The 21,696-nt window shown below is 34.8% G+C and overlaps 1 protein-coding gene across 2 annotated transcripts; it reads left to right on the forward strand.

Moving 5' to 3' along the window:
- Positions 1-1,585: 1,585 nt before the first annotated feature.
- Positions 1,586-20,373, forward strand: PRIM1 (DNA primase subunit 1). Of its 2 annotated transcripts, XM_074269967.1 has the most exons (14): positions 1,825-2,005; positions 5,278-5,335; positions 7,059-7,216; positions 11,019-11,125; positions 11,200-11,273; positions 12,025-12,161; positions 12,593-12,651; positions 13,029-13,138; positions 13,497-13,588; positions 14,758-14,896; positions 15,998-16,067; positions 16,243-16,337; positions 18,985-19,083; positions 19,655-20,373. In XM_074269967.1, the coding sequence occupies exons 3-14, from the start codon at positions 7,151-7,153 to the stop codon at positions 19,672-19,674; spliced, it is 1,068 nt and encodes a 355-aa protein (XP_074126068.1). In that variant the 5' UTR covers positions 1,825-2,005; positions 5,278-5,335; positions 7,059-7,150; the 3' UTR covers positions 19,675-20,373. The 2 variants fall into 2 exon arrangements, with proteins under 2 accessions (XP_074126067.1, XP_074126068.1); XM_074269966.1 differs by lacking the exons at positions 1,825-2,005; positions 5,278-5,335 and adding an exon at positions 1,586-1,775.
- The last annotated feature ends 1,323 nt before the right edge of the window (positions 20,374-21,696 follow it).

Raw genomic sequence — 21,696 nt, forward strand, 5'->3', positions numbered from 1 at the left:
TTTTGATCTGATTTTTCTTGTTCCCAAGATAATTGTGGAAATTCATATAGAAGAACAGCACATGTTTAATATATATTGGGTTACTTGCCCTCTAGGGGAATAGGTGAGGGTAAGGGAAGGGGAAAAAAATTGGAACAAAAGGTTTTCCAGGAGTGAATGTTGAAAATTATCTGTGCATATGTTTTGAAAATAAAAAGCTTTAATAATAATAAAAAATTAAGAACAGTTTGACAAAGGTGTGTGCCTTTCCTTCAACCAGAGCATCCGAAGGTCCATTCAACCCTCTCTTTCCTTGGGAAAGCTGATGTGCCATTAACCCATCCTCTCTTCCAGCAAAAGCCAAACTTCAGAGCTTCTTCCAGTATTTCTCCCTGCCAGAGAGATATCCTGGATTACAAATGCTTGCTAGCTATCCGACATCTTTCTTTCTTCAAGGTTCAGCTCAAGCACACAAGCAATTAGCACTCTTCCTCTGGATACAACGAAAACTTGACTTGGAAGAGCCAGTAGTTAAATTTTTACTGTGAAAATTTTACATCACGGAAATCAGCAAGCTACATATTCGGCTTTGATTTATTGCTTGGGATGGGGGAGGGGTGGAGTAGAATCGGAAAAGGCTTTGTAAGGAGGGAGTACTCGGGCTGAGCTTTGAAGGAAAATGTCTGACCCAGGCAATTAACGTTTTTTCCTGGGTGTGCTGGAGACCCAATTTGGGATAGACAATTGTTAAATTTTCAATGTGAGAATTTTACTCTTCGGAGATCAGCAAACTACAAGTTAGGATTTGATTTATTGTTTTATTACTTGATCGAGACTCTAGATTTAAGAAAGTGACGGGTTTACAAGAAAGTAATAAAGAAAATGTTAATAATGCAAATTAAACTAAAAGTGTGTGCAGCATACAATCTCTCTCTTCTGCTTCCAGTCAATTATTAAACAAGTGGAAGCACTTTCACTCCATCTCTTCCTCCAATTTTGTATTTACTTTGGGGCTGTATCTTTCTGTAACAAATCAGCTGCTTAAAAACTGGGATTTTTTTCCTTTCCATCTAATTATCTCTCGTGCCTAGCGTGGAGCCTTGCACACAGCAAGAGCATAATAAATCTTCGCTGAGCTGCTGACTTCTTTTCGACCTCCCTCCTGGTATCGTTTCTTTGGGTTCAAACCCATCTCAAACGTCAGGCAGGCTAATGATTTTTTAAAATTAATTATATTTTATTTATTTTAACTTTTTTTTTTTTTTAATATTTGAGTTCCAAATTCTCTCTCCTTCCGGCTTCACACACACACACACACGCAAGCGCGCGGAGAATGCAAGAAATGCGATATTAATTATACATGTGAAATCATCTCATTCGGGTTAATGATTCCTGGAACACTTTCCCCTGCCCTATGAAATGATGGCTAGCATTGCGTGATCTCCTACGTCCTTCCTGGTGGGGAATACAATTCCTCCCTCCCTTTTCTCGCGCGCCTGAGCACAAGCTGCGCTGTCCGAATTAGACCGAGCCAGGAACTACAAGTCCCAGAGGGCTCCCTTAGAGACCCTTTCCCGTCGCGCCCCTGGCGCGCCTGCGCAGTGACTCAGGCTCAAGATTCCCATTTCCCGCCAAACTGTATCTGGGGTTCCTCTTCCCGCTGCTGGTGCTGTAGGGCAAAACTCCGAAGTTCATGGAGGCTTTTGACCCCGCCGAGCTGCCCGAGCTGCTCAAGCTTTACTACAGGAGGCTCTTTCCCTACTCCCAGTACTATCGCTGGCTCAATTATGGCGGAGGTGACCGGGGAATGGGTTCCTAGGTTGGGGGGAGGGGAGGAGAGAACCTTGGGGGAATCCGGGATTGGGGTGAAGCCATCTTCAGTCACTTTGAGTGACTCGGTTACCCCGCTCTGAGACCTGGCCGCCTTGGTCATGGCACGTAGGAAGCGCTGTATAACTACTAGTTATCGGCATCTTTGTTGAAGCGCTCTGTGAAAGTTATGTCATCCTTGTTGTTGAAGCGCTCTGTAAGTTATGTCATTTTTGTTGTTGAAGCGCTCTGTAAGTTATGTCATCCTTGTTGTTGAAGCGCTCAGTGAAAGTTGTGTCATTCTTGTTGAAGTGCTCAGTGAAAGTTGTCATCCTTGTTGTTGAAGCGCTCTGTGAAATTTGTCATTTTTGTTGTTGAAGCGCTCAGTGAAATTTGTGTCATTCTTGTTGTTGAAGCGCTCTGTAAGTTATGTCATCCTTGTTGTTGAAGCGCTCTGTGAAAGTTGTCATCCTTGTTGAAGTGCTCCGTGAAAGTTATGTCATTTTTGTTGTTGAAGCGCTCTGTGAAAGTTATGTCATCCTTGTTGTTGAAGCGCTCCGTAAGTTATGTCATTTTTGTTGTTGAAGCGCTCAGTGAAAGTTGTGTCATTCTTGTTGTTGTTGAAGCGCTCAGTGAAAGCTGTCATCCTTGTTGTTGAAGCGCTCTGTAAGTTATGTCATCCTTGTTGTTGAAGCGCTCTGTGAAAGTTGTCATCCTTGTTGTTGAAGCGCTCAGTGAAATTTGTGTCATTCTTGTTGTTGAAGCACTCTGTAAGTTATGTCATCCTTGTTGTTGAAGCGCTCAGTGAAATTTGTGTCATTCTTGTTGTTGTTGAAGCGCTCAGTGAAAGTTGTCATCCTTGTTGAAGTGCTCCGTGAAAGTTATGTCATTTTTGTTGTTGAAGCGCTCTGTGAAAGTTATGTCATCCTTGTTGTTGAAGCGCTCCATAAGTTATGTCATTTTTGTTGTTGAAGCGCTCTGTGAAATTTGTGTCATTCTTGTTGTTGAAGCGCTCTGTAAGTTGTCATCCTTGTTGTTGAAGCGCTCTGTAAGTTGTCATCCTTGTTGTTGAAGCGCTCTGTAAGTTATCATCCTTGTTGTTGAAGCGCTCTGTGAAAGTTGTCATCCTTGTTGAAGTGCTCCGTGAAAGTTATGTCATTTTTGTTGTTGAAGCGCTCTGTGAAAGTTATGTCATCCTTGTTGTTGAAGCTCTCCGTAAGTTATGTCATATTTGTTGTTGAAGCGCTCAGTGAAAGTTGTGTCATTCTTGTTGTTGTTGAAGCGCTCAGTGAAAGTTGTCATCCTTGTTGTTGAAGCGCTCTGTAAGTTATGTCATCCTTGTTGTTGAAGCGCTCTGTGAAAGTTGTCATCCTTGTTGTTGAAGCGCTCAGTGAAATTTGTGTCATTCTTGTTGTTGAAGCACTCTGTAAGTTATGTCATCCTTGTTGTTGAAGCGCTCTGTGAAAGTTGTCATCCTTGTTGAAGCGCTCAGTGAAATTTGTGTCATTCTTGTTGTTGAAGCACTCTGTAAGTTATGTCATCCTTGTTGAAGCGCTCAGTGAAAGTTGTCATCCTTGTTGTTGAAGCGCTCAGTGAAATTTGTGTCATTCTTGTTGTTGTTGAAGTGCTCAGTGAAAGTTGTCATCCTTGTTGAAGTGCTCCGTGAAAGTTATGTCATTTTTGTTGTTGAAGCGCTCTGTGAAAGTTATGTCATCCTTGTTGTTGAAGCGCTCCATAAGTTATGTCATTTTTGTTGTTGAAGCGCTCTGTGAAATTTGTGTCATTCTTGTTGTTGAAGCACTCAGTGAAAGTTATGTCATCCTTGTTGTTGAAGCGCTCCGTAAGTTATGTCAACCTTGTTGTTGAAGCACTCAGTGAAAGTTATGTCATCCTTGTTGTTGAAGCGCTCTGTGAAAGTTATGTCATCCTTGTTGTTGAAAGCGCTCTGTGAAAGTTGTCATCCTTGTTGTTGAAGCGCTCCGTGAAAGTTATGTCATTTTTGTTGTTGAAGCGCTCAGTAAGTTATGTCAACCTTGTTGTTGAAGCACTCAGTGAAAGTTATGTCATCCTTGTTGTTGAAGCGCTCTGTGAAAGTTATGTCATCCTTGTTGTTGAAGCGCTCAGTGAAAGTTGTCATCCTTGTTGTTGAAGCGCTCTGTGAAAGTTATGTCATCCTTGTTGTTCAAGCGCAATGTTAGATATCATTTTCATTGTTATTGATGAAGTTTAAACATTAGTTATCATTATTTTTGAAGCGCTATGAAAAACTAGCGATCTTTATTATTGCTGAAACTCCATGTAAATGCTAGCTATCAACATTATTGGATTTGAAGCACTATGTAAATATTAGCCATCATTATTGTTGAATCATTATATAAATGTCAGATGTCATCATTGTGATTAACAGTGAGGTTAAATGATCTGTCCAGGGTCACACAGTCAGTCTGTATTTGAGGCAAGATACGAAGCCCAGTGTTCCGGACTCTGGGGCCAGCCCTGCTTACTTTTCAGTGCTGCTACTCACATCTCCCACATTTCAGTTACTTAATGAATTCTGACTGGATTGGATTAGATTTTGTTCTGCTCGCTCCCAGAATACCGAACTAGGAATATCAAGTAAAAGTTGAAGAGGAAGAAAGATTAAGCTTGGCTGAAAGGGAAGAACTTCCTAACATTTTTTTTTTTTAATTTTATTAGTATGTTATTTTTCCAAATACATGCAAAGATAATTTTTAACATTCATCTTTGGAAAACCTTGTATTCCAGGTTTTTCTCCCTCTCCTCCCCCCTCCACCTTCCCCACAGCAGGAAGCAATCCAATATAGGTTAAACATGTGCAGTTCTTCTAAATTCATATTCATCAAGCTGCAAAAAAAAAAATTAAAAAAAATAAAATCAAAAGGGAAAAAAAGCAAGCAAAGAACAACAAAGGTGAAAATACTGTTCTTTGATCCACATTCAGTTTCCATAGTTCTCTCTTTGGATGTGGATGGAACTTTCCATCACAAATCTATTGTAATTGTCTTGAATAACTTCAAAGTTAGATGTTTCTAAAAGTAATAGCCTGTCTTTAAGTGAGCCCGTCTATACTTAAGATCCTTAAGCAAAAGCCGGATGAATACTTGATAGTGTTGTAAACTGGGTTCTTGTTTAGTTCCGGGTTAGACTAGCTGCCTCCTGAGATCTCTAAGATTTTGTGAATTCTTCCCCTTCTCTCCTCCTCTTCTTCCCCCACTGCCCTTGTATCCCCATCTATTGAGTATCTCTGCTTAGAGTTGAGGAAATTTCAGCATTGAAATCCTAGAGTTCTGAGTTCCAGAAGACCTAAGCTATAATTCACCTTTCACCTGGAGAAAATGAGAGGGTTGGAATGGAATTTTGATCCGTTGATCTTACATCTATGAAAAGAGATGCTCCTGTATCATAACCTTCTGGGTCCAGAAAGGAAAAAGACCTTCTAATTATCTAATTCAACCCTCCTTTTTGCAGATGAGAAAATTAAGTCTAAAGTGACTAGTGACTTTCCCAAAATCATATAGGTGACCAGGTGAGCCAGGATTTGATCCCAGGTCTCCATATTCAAGGTCCTTTCCACTATACCAAGAACAGAACTTAATATCTTCCTCTATCTAATATAGCCTATGAAATTTAATTATTAATCCTAAGAAAGCCCCTTGAAGGACTAAAAAGGTAAAACTTTTTTTCTTAATGCTTTATGTCATCCAAAACATTCAAATAAGTAAAAATGATCTTGCATAAACCATTATTTCTATAATTTGTTTTCCAAATTGTTTATAATTTGTTTTCTTAGGCATATTGATTTTAGCAAATTTGTTCCCTATTGCTCTTTTTTCCTAAATATTTTTTCAGATTTTTCTCCTTTTTGTCTTTCCATCTTCTGAAAAGAGAATTATTCAGTTATTTTCTCATCTGTATGTTGTTCTACATCAGTGTTCTCCAAATTTTAAAAAATCATTATTTTCCCCCCTAAGGCAATTGGGGTTAAGTGACTTGCCTCGGAAGTATTAAGTATCTGAGGTTAGATTTGAACTCAGGTCCTCCTAACTTCAGGGCTGGTGCTCTATTCACTACACCAAGTAGCTGCCCCAAAATCATTCTTCGAAATATAACTCTAATATAGGGATAGGAATAGTATTGGATCTGTTCAGTGAGGAAGTTCCCTCTGCCAATACAATTTGTAAACCCAGGGAGTTCCCTAAAGGACTGAAAGATTAAGTTGCCCAGTGTTAAAGGTGCCAAGTATGTGTAAAGGATGAAATCTCCTCTCTTCCCACATATGTCAATTTAATTATTTATGAATTATATATGTATACATTTATAAATTATACATATTTCTAAAAATATTTTTCATTTATAAACTGTGGTACTTAATTAAAAGTTGAAATATAGATGAAATCAATAATATTTCAAATAATTTTAATTTTATTAACAGTTCATTAAATCTCTGCCATCATAAAAACATTTTCAATCACTGCAAGGTAATTGAATATGGTTTATTATTTTTAAAATTTTTGGTTCAATAATTTGTAATGCTGCAATTAAATTGCAATATTACTGAAAGTGAAAGAACACATGAGGGTACCATTGTCAACCATTTCACATCTTAGGATTCTCACTCTTCAATACATTTTGTTAGCAGTAATAAGTTAGTTTTCCCAAATGTTTCCTTAAATACATATAAGTGCCAATTATGTCTATAGCACATCCTGATAATCAGCATTTGATTGTCTGTAAATAAACTCTGGGACTAGGTAGAACCTGAATCATACAATTGACATTTGGGGAACACTTGGTATGTAGAACTACATTCTACTTACTTAAGGAAGCATTGTGGTTAGAAATCTACACTAGAAATATGACTGATTGAACGAGTCTATTTAATTGACTATATCTACTGTCTAAAAATCAGAAGTGGGCATATTATATTAACCATGCTAGAATACTTATTTGAAGTCTGCTTATAAGCAGCTCTTCCTGGAGTATTGCCTTGTTTTAAATTCTCTTGCCTTATTCTGTGCCCCCTCTTCCCAAGTAACAAGGCAACTACAATTCTATGTATATGTGGCTTTTTTTTTTTAATTTCTATAGCACCTCGAATAATGCTTTTCACACTTAACTGATACTTATTCAATGAAATTTAATAAACCTTCATTATTTATTAAATCAATTAATGTTATATCTGCTTTGGGCTGAAAAATGAAAAGATCTTCACAAATTTGAAATTTAAAAGTGAAACTTGTATTTTGCAGTGGTAAAGAATTATTTTCAGCACCGAGAGTTTTCATTCACATTGAAAGATGATATATACATTCGCTACCAGTCTTTCAACAACCAAAATGAGATGGAAAAGGAAATACAGAAATTGAATCCATACAAAATTGATATTGGAGCAGTGTATTCCCACAGAGTAAGTATCTATGCATTTTTACTGAGTATATTGGGCCCTCAGTCTTGATGAGGTAAACATTTGGTATATATTCACAATGTTACTAAAGAAACACAACTAAGGCCAGTTTTACAAGTTCATTAAACTGGAATTTACTGAGAATAAAAGTGATATGGGCAGACCTAAGTTTTCACAGAGTCACTTTGGCAGCTTTGTGGAGAATGGATTACATTATGGAGAGAACTGAAGCAGAAGAACAATTAGGATACTTTTTCTATAGTTAAGGCAAGAGGTGCTAAGGGGCAAAACTAGGCTTTGTGAATGGAGAAAGGGACAAATGCCAGAAGTGCAGGGGAGGGGGGGTGTCAGAATAGGGATGGGCTGGTTGGGGCTTATCCCAAAGATTGGTCACATATATCCCCAAAGTATTCCAGTCTCACTTTGGAAACCACTCACTGTTCTGAGACGGTGACTTGTTAGTAATTGAAATTGGTTAAATTCAAATGTGAGTTGGCAATTGAGGCTCAGTGTATTGTACATTGTTGCTTTTGTTGTTGTTCAGTTGTTTAGTTTTGTCCTACCCCTCGGGATCCTCAGTAGGGTTTTCTTGGCAAAGATGCTTATAGGAGGGTTTGCCATTTCCTTCTCCAGTGGATGAATGCAAACAGAATTAAATTACTTAACTAGGGTCACATAGCTAGTAAGTATCTGAGGCTAGATTTGAACTTAAGTCTTCCTAACTGGCAACTGGATGGTGCAGTGGCTGGAGCCTAGGGACTTGGAATCAGGAAGACTCATCTTCAGTTCAAATATAACTTCAGACACTTAAATTAATTGTGTGATTCTGAGCAACCTTGTTCGCCTCGGTTCCTCATCTGTAAAATAAACTAGAGAAGAAAATGACAAATCACTCCAAGATCTTTGTCAAGAAAACCCCCAAAAAAGGATCACAAAGAGTCAAGAGTTTGGACCAACTGAAAAGACTCAATAATAAAAACTTCCTCATTCCAGGTCAGGCACTAGTTTAATAAAGTTGATTCAAAGGTTGGATGGGAAGACCATAGGATTTGAGAGGATAGTAAGAGGAACTTTGTTTTCCTCAGACTAAATCTGAATTGATTAAAAAAAAAAAAAAAAAACTTAAATTTTAAAATAACTTTAAAGACCTATTGTTTGATAACTTTTATGTACAGTAATCAAATAGGCTTAACTCAAATGCCTCCTCTTTACAAGATCCCTCCCTAGTCACTAAAAAGTAGGTCTCAGCTTTTGAATAGATTTTAGTATTTTACATCTCTCTAGTGCATTTGCATTTATTAAAGACCTAGTATGTGTAAGGCAGTGTTCTGAGAACTAAGATACAAAAACAAAGTCATCTTTACACTCAAGAAGCTTATATTCTCCTGAGAAAATAAAAGAAATACATGAAAATAAATACAAAAGTAATTTCATGAGGGAGACAGTGCCATTAATTGAGAAACAAGAAATGTCTTAAGTATGAGGTAACACTTAAGCTGTATTTTGGAAGGTTCTTTAAGGGGACATTCCAAGTGTTGGGGCTACTTGTATAAGGGCTTGGAGCCATACATGCAATGTATATAGGGAACAGTAAGTAATACAATTTACCTGGAAAAGAAATTGGATGAAGGAGAATGATATAAAATAAAATAAAAATAAGCAGTAACTAGATTGTGGTGAATGTTAAATGATAGGCTAAAATATTTGCATTTTATTCTCAAGAACTTTTTTTTTTCTTTTTTTGCTGAGGAGGCATTTGGAGTTAAGTGACTTGCCCAGGGTCACAGAGCTAGGAAGTATTAAGTGTCTGAGACCAGATTTTAACTCAGGTCCTCCTGACTTCAGGGTTGGTGCTCTAACCACTGCGCCATCTAGCTGTCCCAAGGAAAAATATTTTAATTTCATTGACCTCTTGTATGGCTGCCCTAGCCATCTACTCCCTAAGATCATAACTTAACCAGGTATCTTCAGCTGTTATAGCAAGAAAAATTATCCACTTATGGTGTTCCTACCTCTTGATCTCCCATCACCCCCTCCACCTCCTCATCTTGTAGCTATATATGTTAGAGTGTGCATGTTCTCCATTTCAAGGTAGTGTCTAGTTAATTACTAGTCTGCTAATAAGGGTTCTCCTATATTTCCGAGTACACACTTCATTTTTTGCAGGGAATAAGTAAACAGCACAAAATAGTTATGTTTTCTTTCCTCAAAAACCTTCCCTTTTCCATCAAGGGCATCTTGTCTCCCTAACTTTCAGCTTCATTGTTCTTATCTTCTCGTTCAACTGAAATTATTCTTTTCAAAGTTACTAGTTATCTCCTAATTGACAAATCTAGTAGCTTTTTCTCACTCCTCATCTTTCTTGACCTCTTTGCAACATTTGACATTTTTTAATATCTTCTCTTCTCTGGGTTGTTCTAGCCCTACTTTTTCTTTTTGACCATTCTTCAGTCTTCCTGACTGGATTTTCATTCATCTCCTGTCTTTTAATTGGATGTTCTCCTCAAGCTTCTCTGTATTAGGCACTCTTTTATTCTCATATTTGGTGATTTCATTAGCTCCAAAAGATTTAACTATTATCTCCATGGATGTGACCCCAGCTCTATATATGCAGCTCTAATGCCCTCTGAGCTTAAGTCCAGCATCATCAGTGACTTCTCAGACATTTCAAGTTGGACAATCCATAGACATCTCAAAATCAGTGTATCCAAAATAGCACTTATTGTCTTTCCCCCAAAACCCTTCCCTCATCCAAATTCTCCTAGTTCTATTGAGGATACCATCATCCTGTCCATCAAAGGGATGGATGTGAGATGTAGAGTCAAAAAAGTTAGTAACTGAATGGCAGGTAGATGGAAGAATTAAGGATGGCTCCAAGATCAGAAACCAAGATAATGGGAAAAGTAATGGGAGGGGATATAACATTTTAGAAATGTTGAGTTTGAAGAGCCAATTGGACAACCTGGGAAATAGGTCTAAGAAACAGTTTGTGATGCAAGTCTGGATATAGGTTTGGGGATCAAACATAGAGGTGATAATTGAATCTAAGGCACCTGTGACAGGATTGGCAATGGGGATGGGCAAAAGAGAGAAGATTCTATGTGGGAGAAAAAGATCCAAGACACCTTGTAGGGTGGTGCCTAGGCTTACTAGGAAGGAGGATGACAAAAAAAGGTAACAGAACTTAAAAAAAAAAATAGTGTCATCTTTATCAAGGGCAAAGTATATAACCAGGAGGATGTTATTAGGAATGTACTTGTGAAGCTTAAGGAATTATATAAATATAAGTTATTGTCATTATCTCATATTATACTTGCATAGGTATAAATATAAGCTTCAAAGTTGTAAATTCTATGGGGGCAAGGACTATGTCTATCTAAATTTTGCATCTTTCAACACTTAGCAGAGTACTCCAACAGAGTAGGCACTTAATCATGTGTTTTTAAATTGAACTCAAAGTCCTTAGAATAATTTAAAATTAGCACATTGCTTATATTACAATATTTATAAGTATTGGAAAACATTTATCTTAAGATTAAACATTATAATAATGTATATTGAGGACCCATATGAACTATTTAGCAAACCCTATCTTTAGTATACAGTGGGGAAATAAACAAGGCAAAACCCTCATTAAATTATCACAAATTGCTAATTTGTAAGATCCAAATTAATGAGATTTCACTGATTTAACCTGAACATTTGTGACTTCATTTTGGTCACTCTTCTATTTGTGGTAATTAGCAGTAGAGCAAATGAAAATGCTTGCTTGAAATTAATAGGTTTCTTTTTTTCTTGTTCACAGCCCATTCAACATAATACAGTGAAGCTAGGGGCTTTTCAGGCTCAGGAAAAAGAGCTGGTATTTGACATTGACATGACAGACTATGATGATGTGAGGAGGTGTTGTAGGTAAGGACAGACATCTCGGAGCTGGCTGGAGGGGTTCTCATGGCAGTTAGTCACTAATTGTTGCTCTGCTTCAGTTCTGCAGATATATGTTCTAAATGCTGGACCCTTATGACAATGGCCATCCACATCATAGACAGAGCTTTAAAAGGTAAAATATCTCACATGGTTTCTGAATTCTAGACACTATATTTTAGAAGGGACGTGCAAGCTGTAGCACATAAAGAGAAAGGCAACCAAGATAGGGAGAGGACTCAAATATGTCATGGGGAGAATAGTTAAAGGTACTAATAATAGTTAGCATGAAGTAGAATAAACCTAGGGAGGCTGTTTTCAAATATGTGAAGAATTATTATATGGAAGAATGAGTAGATTCTGTAAAACTGCAGAAAATGTAGCCATTGAGTTTCACTGGAAGGTTCTAGAGCTATTTTTCACCTCATTACAACAGAGAAAATTTCTGAATTTAGATTAATAGTTTTCTTCTGAGCATTGGTTTATACTACTGCAACTTTTCATGACCCATTTGGGATTCTCTTAGCAAAGCTACTGAAATTATTTGCCATTCCCTTCTTCAACTCATAGATAAGGAAACAGGCAAACAGGATTAGGTGACTTGCCCAAGGTACATAGCTAGAGAGTGTGTGGGAAGATGAGCCTTCATGACTTCAAGCTCAGTACTCTATCTACTTTGCCACCTAGCTGTTCTTCTATTGCTATAGCATCTTTTTTTTTTTTTTTTCATTAGTTCTCAAGATGTCCTAATGTGTTATTATCCTTAAACATGTGATACAAAAAGTGTTACAGTGAATTGCACTTACAAACATGACCAGTGCTTTTCTTTTTAAGAAGATATGCATGGATTTATTAGAAGAAAAAACACCCAATTTTTTTCTCCACAGAGGACTTTGGATTTAAGCATTGCCTCTGGGTATATTCTGGAAGGAGAGGTGTTCATTGCTGGGTGTGTGATGAAGCAGTCAGAAAATTATCCTCTGCTGTACGTTCTGGGATAGTAGAATATCTAAGTCTTGTCAAGGTATGGTATCCTTAATTACAATTAAAATTTAGTGCTGTCAAATATCCTTAACTCTGGAATATTTAGTGGTACAGAAAATGAAAGCTTAGAACTATCTTTATTATGACAAGTATATCCTTTAGAATATTCTATTCTAGAATAAATTTAATTATAAATAGCTGGTTTTATTTGGAAACTATGGGACAATTTGATATTTCAGACTTGCATGTAAGTTTTTACCATTATAGTAAAAATGGAAGTTAATTTGTTTTTCCTATTCATTTGTGTCAAGTGAAATTATCATATAAAATTGCAGATATTGGGACAGTATGTTAAATAGCTTCCCAGCATCCACGTTTAATCTCTTGTACAGTTACAAAAAATAATAGGATTTCCTGATTTTTTTTTAATTTGCTTGTACATAAATAGTTCTTTTTAAAATTATTTTTCAGGGAGGAGAAGATATGAAAAAGAAGGTTCATCTGAGTTCAAAGATTCACCCTTTCATCAGGTCTGTTTAAAAAGACACTGTGTAATTCAAAATTTTCTTCATGTTTTCTGAGAACATACTTTGTAGAAACATATTTCATGTGAAATATTACCTTTTTTTATTTTATTTTACCAATTTCTACTTGCCTTTTAAATTGCTATTATGTGATTAAAATAAATTGTTCAAAATTAAGCCTATGAATTATGTTCTTTAGACTGCTACTTCTGCTATCTTGTCTGTGGCTACTTCTGACATACAGTATTGTGGGCTTTAACAGTTAATTAACATTTGTAAATCTAAATATCAATTCAATGAAATTGAATAATTAAACCCATTAAATAATAGAATCTGTATGTGTGCATGTTGATGATAATGGATCTGTGATTTTTATCTTATAGAAAATCAGTAAACATAGTAGAAAAATATTTTGAAGAATATGCCCTGCTTGGTCAAGATATTCTTGAAAATAAAGAGAACTGGAATAAAATTCTAACACTTGTTCCTGAATATATCCTTTCTAAAAAATTATTAAACCAGCTATCTTCATCTGTGATACTATGAATAATTGTTTTCTGCCCTATTTTAGTCCTTTTTATCCTTCACATCTCAATGTAATTTTTTTCTGCCTTCTGGATTTCTTTCCTTCATTTACTAAGGAACTGTGAGAATAGTAACAAAAAATTGACATTTAGAAAATCTAGCCAGATTCTTTTAAAAATTGTGTCTCTAAAATAAAATGTGCACTTACCCCCTAAATATTTTCAGATTTTACACATTCTTATAAGTATCCATTATATAAATCATGTTTGGGAATTTATCTTATTTATGTCATAAGCTAAAGTTCCAGTTTCTTAACTTCCTGTCACCTCTTCATGCTGAGCTTCAGCAAGGATTCCAGAAGTTTCATAATTCTGTACAACGCTGGGAACATTTGAAACAAGTAGTGACCAAATATCGGGTATGTTTGCTAAAATATTTGGTTTTGGAAAGGAAAAAATATAATTTATTGAGTGTTCATTTTTTTTCTTAGTATGTTGAAAATGGCTGGTCATTTTCACCTTGCAAGAAGAAACAGATGCAGCATGGGCTAGTTGGTCTTAGTCAGGAAAATGAGGTTTGAGTCTTTTTGCCATATTGGCCTATGACTTTTAACATGTGACCTAAGTGGTTCAAGTGGTATTTTAAAACTGTATAGTGAGATGACTGAGGCCAGTTCCAATGATCTTGTGATGAAAAGAGCCATCTACACCCAGAGAGGACTGTGGGAACTGAGTGTGAATCACAAAATAGCATTTTAATTTTTGTTGTTGTTTACTTGCATTTTGTTTTCTTTCTCATTTTTTTTCTTTTTGATCTGATTTTTCTTGTGCAACAAGATAATTCTATAACTATATATTTTAACATGGTTAACATATATTGGATTACTTGCCATCTAGAGGAGGGGGTGGGGGGAAGAAGGGGAAAATTTGGAACACAAGGCTTTGCAGGGATCAGTGTTAAAAATTATCCATGCATATGTTTTGAAAATAAAAAGATTTAATAAAAAAATTAGCATAATAACAAGACATAGTTGCATCTACATCTATGTGTATATATGTATTCATAGAGATCTAGATCTCTAGAAACAGATTTAATATATATATATTAACATATATATAATATGTACATAATTTAGACATACATATAGATATTGACCTCTACCTATATATTTAAAGCTAGAGACTTGGATTTAAATTTTTGTTCTATATTCTTACCTTTATAGCACTTGGCAATTCAGATTATCTTCTAAAGCTCAGTTTCCTGAGAGGCAAAATAAGGGTGTTAAAATAGATGATATCTAAAGTCTTCTCCAGGTCTAATATTTTATGATTGTGTTATGCCTTATGTTCTCAATTATTAAATCATTATCTTTGAAACAAAAAATAAATAAAAAATAAAATACTTGAGTAATGTGAGGGAAAAAAAAAAAAAGATGAAGTTGTAAAACAGATACCCATCTGCCTTGATACAGAGAGTTTCTTCATCAGGAGCTTGCTATATCAAGAAAACCACAAAATCAGACAAAAAAAAATATTTTAAAAGGTTCTTTGTTACTTATCACATTGGATTTCTGTTTGTTTTTAAAAGTCTGTCAGAAGTGAGAAATTTGGACAGCACATAGATTGGGAAATCATGCTACAATACTGTTTTCCTCGATTGGATATTAATGTTAGCAAAGGAATCAATCATTTATTGAAGAGTCCATTCAGCGTTCATCCTAAAACAGGTATAATTTAAATAAAAAAACATAAGAAGGAAATGAATATCCTTAAGAGTTTTTATTTTAGCTACAAAGATTTATGGGTGGAATATTTTCTACTGAGATAGGGTGAAGATTTACTATCTAATCATTAATCCAGAAAATAACTTGAGTTAGACATCTTTCTATTTAGTCAATTAGGTATTAACAAATTAAGTTTTAAAAAAAAATTTTTTTTCACATATATATAATGCTAGGTACTGCCCACTAAACAATTGGCACCGACTAGGTATTTTATTAAAAGGTCTTTAATTCACAAATTGGAAGGAAACTTACCAAGATTAAGTTATCTGGCTATTGTTATACTTCTAACTGGTACAGAGTTGGTATTCTTCTCAATTCAGTACGTCTTCATAATTTTCTCAGAAATTATAAAAGACATTTTTAGATCCTTTTTTTGTTGTTGTTGTTTTGATGAATCTGAAGTGTGGATTTAAAATTAAAATTTCCATACTTGGTCATACGTACTATCAAAAAAAAATTTTTTTTATAATTATAAAATTAATTAAAAAAAAAAAAAGTTTCCATACTTGGGAATAGCCATTAACCATTAAGCACAATGCTCAGCCTTTGACATGGGCATCAATGGATATGTTAAAGCAGGATGTGGTTTTTCTCCTAAGAGTGATACATCCTCAAAATTTGTTTTCCTTATAACCTCGTAGGGCTCTAACATAATTTTATCTAAGCTTTTTGAAGCTCTTTTCAATCTATCCCATCTCTGGGTAATGAGTTCAAATAGTACTTACTCTTTAAAAAAAAATAATATTTGCTCTTTAGTTGTCTTAAATTTAACTTTAGCTTTCAAAGTGGTGCCATTCATTTTATCATTCAGAGATTTGATAAACAAGCCAGTGTTCTCTCTGTAAAGATTCTGCATGATTTTTATAAACTTTGTGGTATAACAACTCTATAAGCATTGCTCAAAATGCTTCTAGTTCAGCTTTTCCCCCATTTTATTTTTAGCAAAGTATTTTTGAATAATTTCTTTTAATAGGCAAATTGAAATTATTTGCCCTTTGTTAATAGCAAAATATTAAAGCTATTTTTTTATTTGGATTCTTGTAGGTCGTATTTCTGTTCCTATTGATTTGCAGAAAGTGGATCAGTTTGACCCATTCACCGTTCCCACCATAAGGTGTGCCTTTATTTAAATTTTCCTTAGAAATCTTTATTCTGAGTAGGCTTACTTGGATCCCAAATTAAAATTCTGTGACTATTTGGAAGCAGCATAGTTTATAATATAGCTATTAATTAAGTGATTATATTATAATGACAAACTAGACCCAACTTTGAAGTCTTCTTATTTGTAGCCAGATCTGCCACGAATTAGATATGGTCTCCACTAATGAAGATGATGGGGACAAAGATAATGAAACTGAACCTGATACCAAGCGTCGCACTAGAGGTAGGTTAGTAATATATGGCTGCCTCACTATAACTCACCTTGCCCGTAGTCCTACAAAGATAGACTCACCATAATCAGAATTCTTAATAACAATAATGATGGTATTATAGCATCAACAGGTATTTTTTTAAGTGCCTGTTATATACCATTCACAGTACTAGGCACTGAAGATATAAAAGTACAAAGAAAGGATCAAGGATGCATTGTAATGCATCACCTATTAGTGTTATTGAGTAATTAGTCACTTTTCACATATTGTTGATTCAGCATTCTGGTCATCCATTAGCACTATTGAACTAGTTTTTTTGTTTGTTTTTGTTTTGTTTTTTGCTGAAGCAATTGGGGTTAAGTGATTTGCCCAAGGTCACATAGCTAGGAAGTATTTGAGGTTGGATTTGAACACAGGTCCTCTTGACTTCAGGGCTAGTGCTCTACCCACTGCACCATCTAGCTGCCCCTGAAGAAGTTTTCTGATAGACCTCTCTATCTTTGAAATCTCCCCTTTTCAGGTTTATCCTTAGTATTACTTTTAAAATAAATCTATATATTCAAAGATCTCTTAATTATCTCATCAAAAGTTTTCAGTGACTCCCTATTTCCTTTCCAAGAACTTTGAAACTTTTCTACTTTGCATTCAAGGCCTTCCACAATATAGCAACAGCACATACATCTAAGTTTATCTCATATTAGTCTCTTCCTGTGCATTCCACACTTGGGCCTAATTGGACAACTCTTGATACTGTCACTTTACTATTTTTACTGATATTGCTTTCCTAGAATGGTTTCCCTGCATTTTTAAAATGCTATGTCAACCTTTACAAATAACAAATAACATTTCTTCTATAAAATCTTCCCTTATCCCTTTGAATAATATTTTTTCCCCTCAGATCTCCCATACCACTTTGCATTGCAACTCTAGTACATTTAGCTTTCGGTGATATGTATTAAAGAAGGTTAAATTTTAAATGGGCCAGTAGATACCACCTGATATTATTTCAGCTATCCAGGTTTTTATTATGGCAATTCCAGAGACTAGGTAATTTTGTTTCATTAGAAATGATATTTCCATAGTAGCTAGTTTAATTGACTTTCAGCCCTTAGAGAAAAAAAATCTAACTAGGGAAATCAGACATGAAACTGTACTGTATTGAAATTTGGGCCACTATACTATTGTAAAGGCATATACAATAGTAGATGAATAAAGTAGAAATATTTTGCCTGTAAAAAATAAGAGTTAGAGAGGAATTTGACAAGTATCTTCAGATATTTAGATTGCATGGAAAATGAAATATGTATATTCTGTGTAGCTGCAAAAGATAGAACCAGCACCACTGGGTAAGAATAGCAGGGAATCAATTTTTAAATCAGTATGAGGATTTGTCTAAGAATCAGAACTATCCCAAAGTAGGATATCCCAACGCCTTGTTGGGTGGCGTAATAATAACAGTGATTTACATAAAAGATGTATTCTTTTTTTTTATTTTTATTTTTAATTTTATCTGTTCTTGGACATTGCAAGCTGAGCTTTGGTGACTATGTCAAGAACATTGTCAAAAGAGTCCTTGCTTTGAGTGGAAACTTGAACTAAAATTCATTGATTTCAAAGGTCCCTAAGTTATGGGTAACCACAAAGAAGCAGCTAAATGGCTCAATAGATAGTGTTGGACTTAAATCTTGCCTCACACACTCACTTGGTTATATGACCCTGGGAAAGTCACAAGTTCACTCAGCCTGTTTCCTTATTTGTAAAATAAGGAATAACACTTAAGTCATAGATCTTAGGATGAAATTAGATAACAAATGAAGTACTTTACAAATCTCAAAGTACTAAATAAATGCAAGTTATTATTATTATGGATCTAGGTTATGTGAGTTGCTACTAGAGTTATCACCTAGTTCAACCCACTCATTTTACATATGAAGACACTGGGGCCCAGAGAAATTAAGTGACCTGCTAAAGGTCACAGAGCTAGTAAACAATAGTAGTAGGATTTAACCTAAGGCCCACTGCCTCTTTTTCTGTACATGATGATTCCATAACTCATGCAGTCCCTTAAGTACCATAACTTAGGGACTTTTGACCTGTTTGCTTCAGTTTTCTTATCTGTAAAATGACCTGTAACATTTTAGATTTGTTTTATTTGTTTTAAATTAAGCCTGCTTAAGTGAACTTCTGTAGGGATACTCCTAGACTACTGTAGAAACTCAGTATGAGATAGACCTGCAATGCTTCCTTGCCAAAATTCAAAAGTAGATTTTTTTCTTCTCTGAACATGTACAACTCAGATATTATCATGCAAAAGAGAAGAAAATTCAATATAAAACCTTTGCTTCACATACTTTGAAAAGAATGTATATTCTGTCAGCATCACATTCTTAATGTTTCATTATAATATAATCATAATCATAAATATAATCATAGGTTGGATCACCTAAAATATATTGCTCTTTCAGGAAACCAGTTATTAGAAGCCAAAGTTTCTAAGATGAAGAACCTTTAATAAATAGTCATTTGATTTTGCCTATTAGTAGAATGACTAGGAAAGCAATCAACCAAACTGGAGTGGGGTATATTAAAGAACATTCATACGCTTCATAGCCTTTGATGCTAAAATGCTGAGTTGAACTCGTTTTATTTGTCCCTTAGATTATAAGAAGACCAGTCTGGCTCCCTATGTGAGAAGTTTTGAACAATTTTTAGAAGAATTAGATAAATCCAGAAAAGGAGAACTTCTGAGGAAGAGTGGTAAGTGTTCAGAAATTAGCAAACTTTCAATGGCCTTCTCCTTTTAATATGGAATTAAGTGTAGGGAAAGAGTAAAGTATAAGAAGAAGGCAAATGTTTACTATTTCCTCAAAATTTATTGACTTGGCTTTGAGATACTTAAAGTGTTTTTAAAGGTATAATCCCTTTCTCTAGAAGTAGGGAGGACTATAGCAGTATTATGGAAATATAGATTTCTCACTTCCTTTCAAAGCATCTATATGAAAATTTAAGGAACAGAGCCCAACATAGTGCCTCATATATAGTAGGAAATCAATAAATATTTATTGAGAGAATGAACACAATTGTGACTTAAAATTAGAAAGCCACATTAATTGCCATTGTGAAACACTAGTAATATTAAGTTCTAAGTAATTCTGTTGCGTTACATTAATGTACATTGTATTTTTCAGTAAACTAACAGGATTAAGCATTCCTTGAAAGCAATAACATTTAAATGTAAAAATGATTGGTTGTTTCTTAACTATCCTCTGATGTTTCTTTGCTAAAAAAAAATAAATAAGTAAATAAAAACTGTAACTTTCTATTTTAGATGCACAGAGAGATTTCTGAAGACTATGGCTCCTTTTATACCAAAGTGGATTTCTCTGACCTTCAGCCAATAATTCATTGTATCCAACTATGTAATAATATGCTGGACTATACACAATATAATTATTGGGTCTTAGTTTACAAATGTTAACAGCAGTTTATATTGAAAAGGTTCCTAATACCATTAAAAATGTATTCACAAGTATAAGACAATACCTGATAGAAGAGAATTTGGTAATAGATTTAATACCATTTTCAAAGTAGATTCTTTTTTGGAGAAGAGGAATCAGATTTTCAAAGATTCCCATTCATTAGCTTTCTGACATAATTTGTTTACAACAAAAATTTTTGCCTTTGTTACCAAAAAATATTTTAAAGGCAACTGAGTAATAATATATTCAAGATCCTAATTTCAATTCACTGGAAATAGTGAAGAGATTTTCCTGGTAAAGGAAGTTTGTCCTTAAGTGTCAGCCAGCTAAGTTTACTGACCTCTATCTTCAAAGTCATATCAGAACTTTTGTGAGTTTCAGTTGATCAGCCATTCATAAATAGCACGGTCTTTTTTAACTTGTTTTTTCCTTTTTTGAATTTTTTAATTTATACTCTCCCTCATACATGAGCCTTTCCATACAGAACATAGAGTATTGCATGTGAAACTGAATCTCCACTTCATCCTGCTTTTTTAAATAATAAATCGTATGTTACTTTTCAAACTTGCATTTTTTGTTTGGTTGGTTGGTTTTGGGTTTGGGGTTTTTTGTTTGTTTTTTGTTTGTTTGTTTGGTTGGTTTTGCTGAGGTAATTGTGACTTGCCCAGGGTCACACAGCCAGGAAGTGTTAAGTATCTGAGGTCAAATTTGAACTCAGGTCTTCCTGACTTCAAGGCTGGTGCTCTATCCACTATACCAACTAGCTGCCTCCACTTCTATACATTTTTAAAAAATATTTCAATGATCCACTTTATCTGGCATCATTGTTTCTAATCTGCTTTTTCCCCAACCCTCACTTTCCATTCCTCCATTAAAAACTGGAAAAAACTTGTAACACCTAACTTAAACAAAATGAATCCACATAGTGGTCAAGTCCACAAATGTATTATCTCTTTCTGCTCCTTGAGTCCATCACTTCTTTGTCAGGATGTGCCTCACCTCCAGAGACAGTTAGTCATTGCATTGATCAGAATTCTTAAATTTACCCTTCTAGGATTTTTTGTCTCTTAGTTTTTATTTCAGTATCTTTTCTTCTGAAATGCTTTGAAGTTTTCTATTCCATTTCATTTTTTAAAATTTAGCCTTACTATTTTAACACTTGATTCTAAGTATTCTTCAAGACTGTTTCCAAAGAAACTATTTGTAACTATTTGTTGTTTCTGTGTTCTCAAAATTCTTAAAATTAAGGAAAGGTCTAGAAATAAATACTGGCTAACCTTACAAAGACTTAGAGTTATGTGATTAAGAGCACCTTGATATTTTAAAATAGCCAAATACATGGAAAATATTTTTAATTTGATTTCATGCAGATACTTAATTTTGTGATAATATAATCCAAGTAACAGATTCCCTTTATTTACCTTTAAACTTTTAAAATGTTTTCTTAATATTCTTTTTTCACATTAATGCACTTCCTACCAATTCACCTCTCCCTTGCCCCCAAGTAGAAGGCCTTCATTATAGCACATTTATTTCATCAGACAAAACATATTTAAAATATTGTCATATCCAAAAAATGCACATCTGGTTCTTGATCTTTGTTCTATCACTTTTCTACCATCTCTGCCAGTCAATAAATAGCTAATCCATAAACATCTAAGTGCTTATAGGCACTGTTCCAGGGTACTGGGGATACAAATATTAAAAAGTCCCTACTTTCAAGAAGCTTACAATATAGTTTTCCCTCTAAACAAAAGAAAGTTGAAATGAGAGAACCAGTAGAGAAGCCAAAGTCCACAGTAAGTGCCAGTGAATGAGAAAAAAGTACTATTCCTTTCCTTAAATGGAGGAATTTATGGTTCAACCCTCCAAACAGGGGCAGAAGATACTA

This window comes from Sminthopsis crassicaudata, chromosome 5 (genome assembly GCF_048593235.1).
Source record: "Sminthopsis crassicaudata isolate SCR6 chromosome 5, ASM4859323v1, whole genome shotgun sequence".
Lineage (NCBI taxonomy): Eukaryota > Metazoa > Chordata > Mammalia > Dasyuromorphia > Dasyuridae > Sminthopsis > Sminthopsis crassicaudata.